Raw genomic sequence first — 930 nt, forward strand, 5'->3', positions numbered from 1 at the left:
GGGGGATGGGGAGCGTCGGTCGGGCTTTCCCACCTCCCCCTCCGCTGTTGGCTTAAGGATTTTCAGGGATAATAACTCGTGGGAAGAGGGTGAAAAGATGAGGCGGTTTCTTTACCGTGGATTTAAGTAGAGAAGGGACCCGTTTCCCGCCCGCAGAGACGGCTGCCGGCCCACTGCCGGAGGAGAGCGGCCACGCCGATGAAGAGGAGGAGGCTCCCCTGCCCACGCTGGAAGAAGTGGCTCGCAGGACCAACACCGCCTGCCGCGAGCTCTCCGGGGGGGCCCCCGGGCCTTGCCGGGCTGCCGGCTTGCCTCGCTCTCCGCTGACACGCCGTGGCTGGCACTGGGATGAACCCCGGGAGACGCGGAACCGTTTCCTTTTCCCCCTGGGAAGTTCGTTTGTGCTCCCCGGAGGGTTTGCCTGGGATCAAAAGGTGGTTTTGGGCAGCCTGGGTTTGTGCCAGGACGCGTCTCCTCCGGGAACGCCAGCCTAAAACACGGGCAGGCTCAACGGCGCTTGCTCCTGCGCGGCGGTGGGCGTCCAGGCAGGGCAGGAAAAGCTGCCTGCGGGTCCTGACTGCTGCCTTCATCCCCGACAGAGAGCGGAGGCGGCGACTGGGAAAGATCCGAGAAGATTTTGGAGGCGACGACTTACCTGGACGTCCGGAGGCCGACGTACGAGCCGCCCGCTCCCCCCGCGCCCATGGAGCCCCTCTACGGCCCGGGGCCGGAGGGGAAGGTGCGAGGTACGGCTCCCCAAGGCGCTCTAGGCGGCGACTGGGAAAGATCCGAGAAGATTTTGGAGGCGACGACTTACCTGGACGTCCGGAGGCCGACGTACGAGCCGCCCGCTCCCCCCGCGCCCATGGAGCCCCTCTACGGCCCGGGGCCGGAGGGGAAGGTGCGAGGTACGGCTCCCCAAGGCGCTCT

The 930-nt window shown here is 66.8% G+C and overlaps 1 protein-coding gene across 1 annotated transcript in view; it reads left to right on the plus strand.

Annotated features, from left to right (window-relative positions):
• Positions 1–930, plus strand: part of RECQL4 (RecQ like helicase 4) — a gene marked incomplete at its 3' end in the record, with an annotated part of 12,008 nt that overhangs the window by 3,769 nt on the left and 7,309 nt on the right. Inside the window, 2 exon segments of the mRNA XM_019472808.1 lie at positions 157–393; positions 600–746. Of these exon segments, the coding sequence (XP_019328353.1) occupies positions 157–393; positions 600–746 (384 nt within the window).

Source organism: Aptenodytes forsteri, unplaced genomic scaffold (genome assembly GCF_000699145.1).
Source record: "Aptenodytes forsteri isolate BGI_AS27 unplaced genomic scaffold, ASM69914v1 Scaffold341, whole genome shotgun sequence".
Lineage (NCBI taxonomy): Eukaryota > Metazoa > Chordata > Aves > Sphenisciformes > Spheniscidae > Aptenodytes > Aptenodytes forsteri.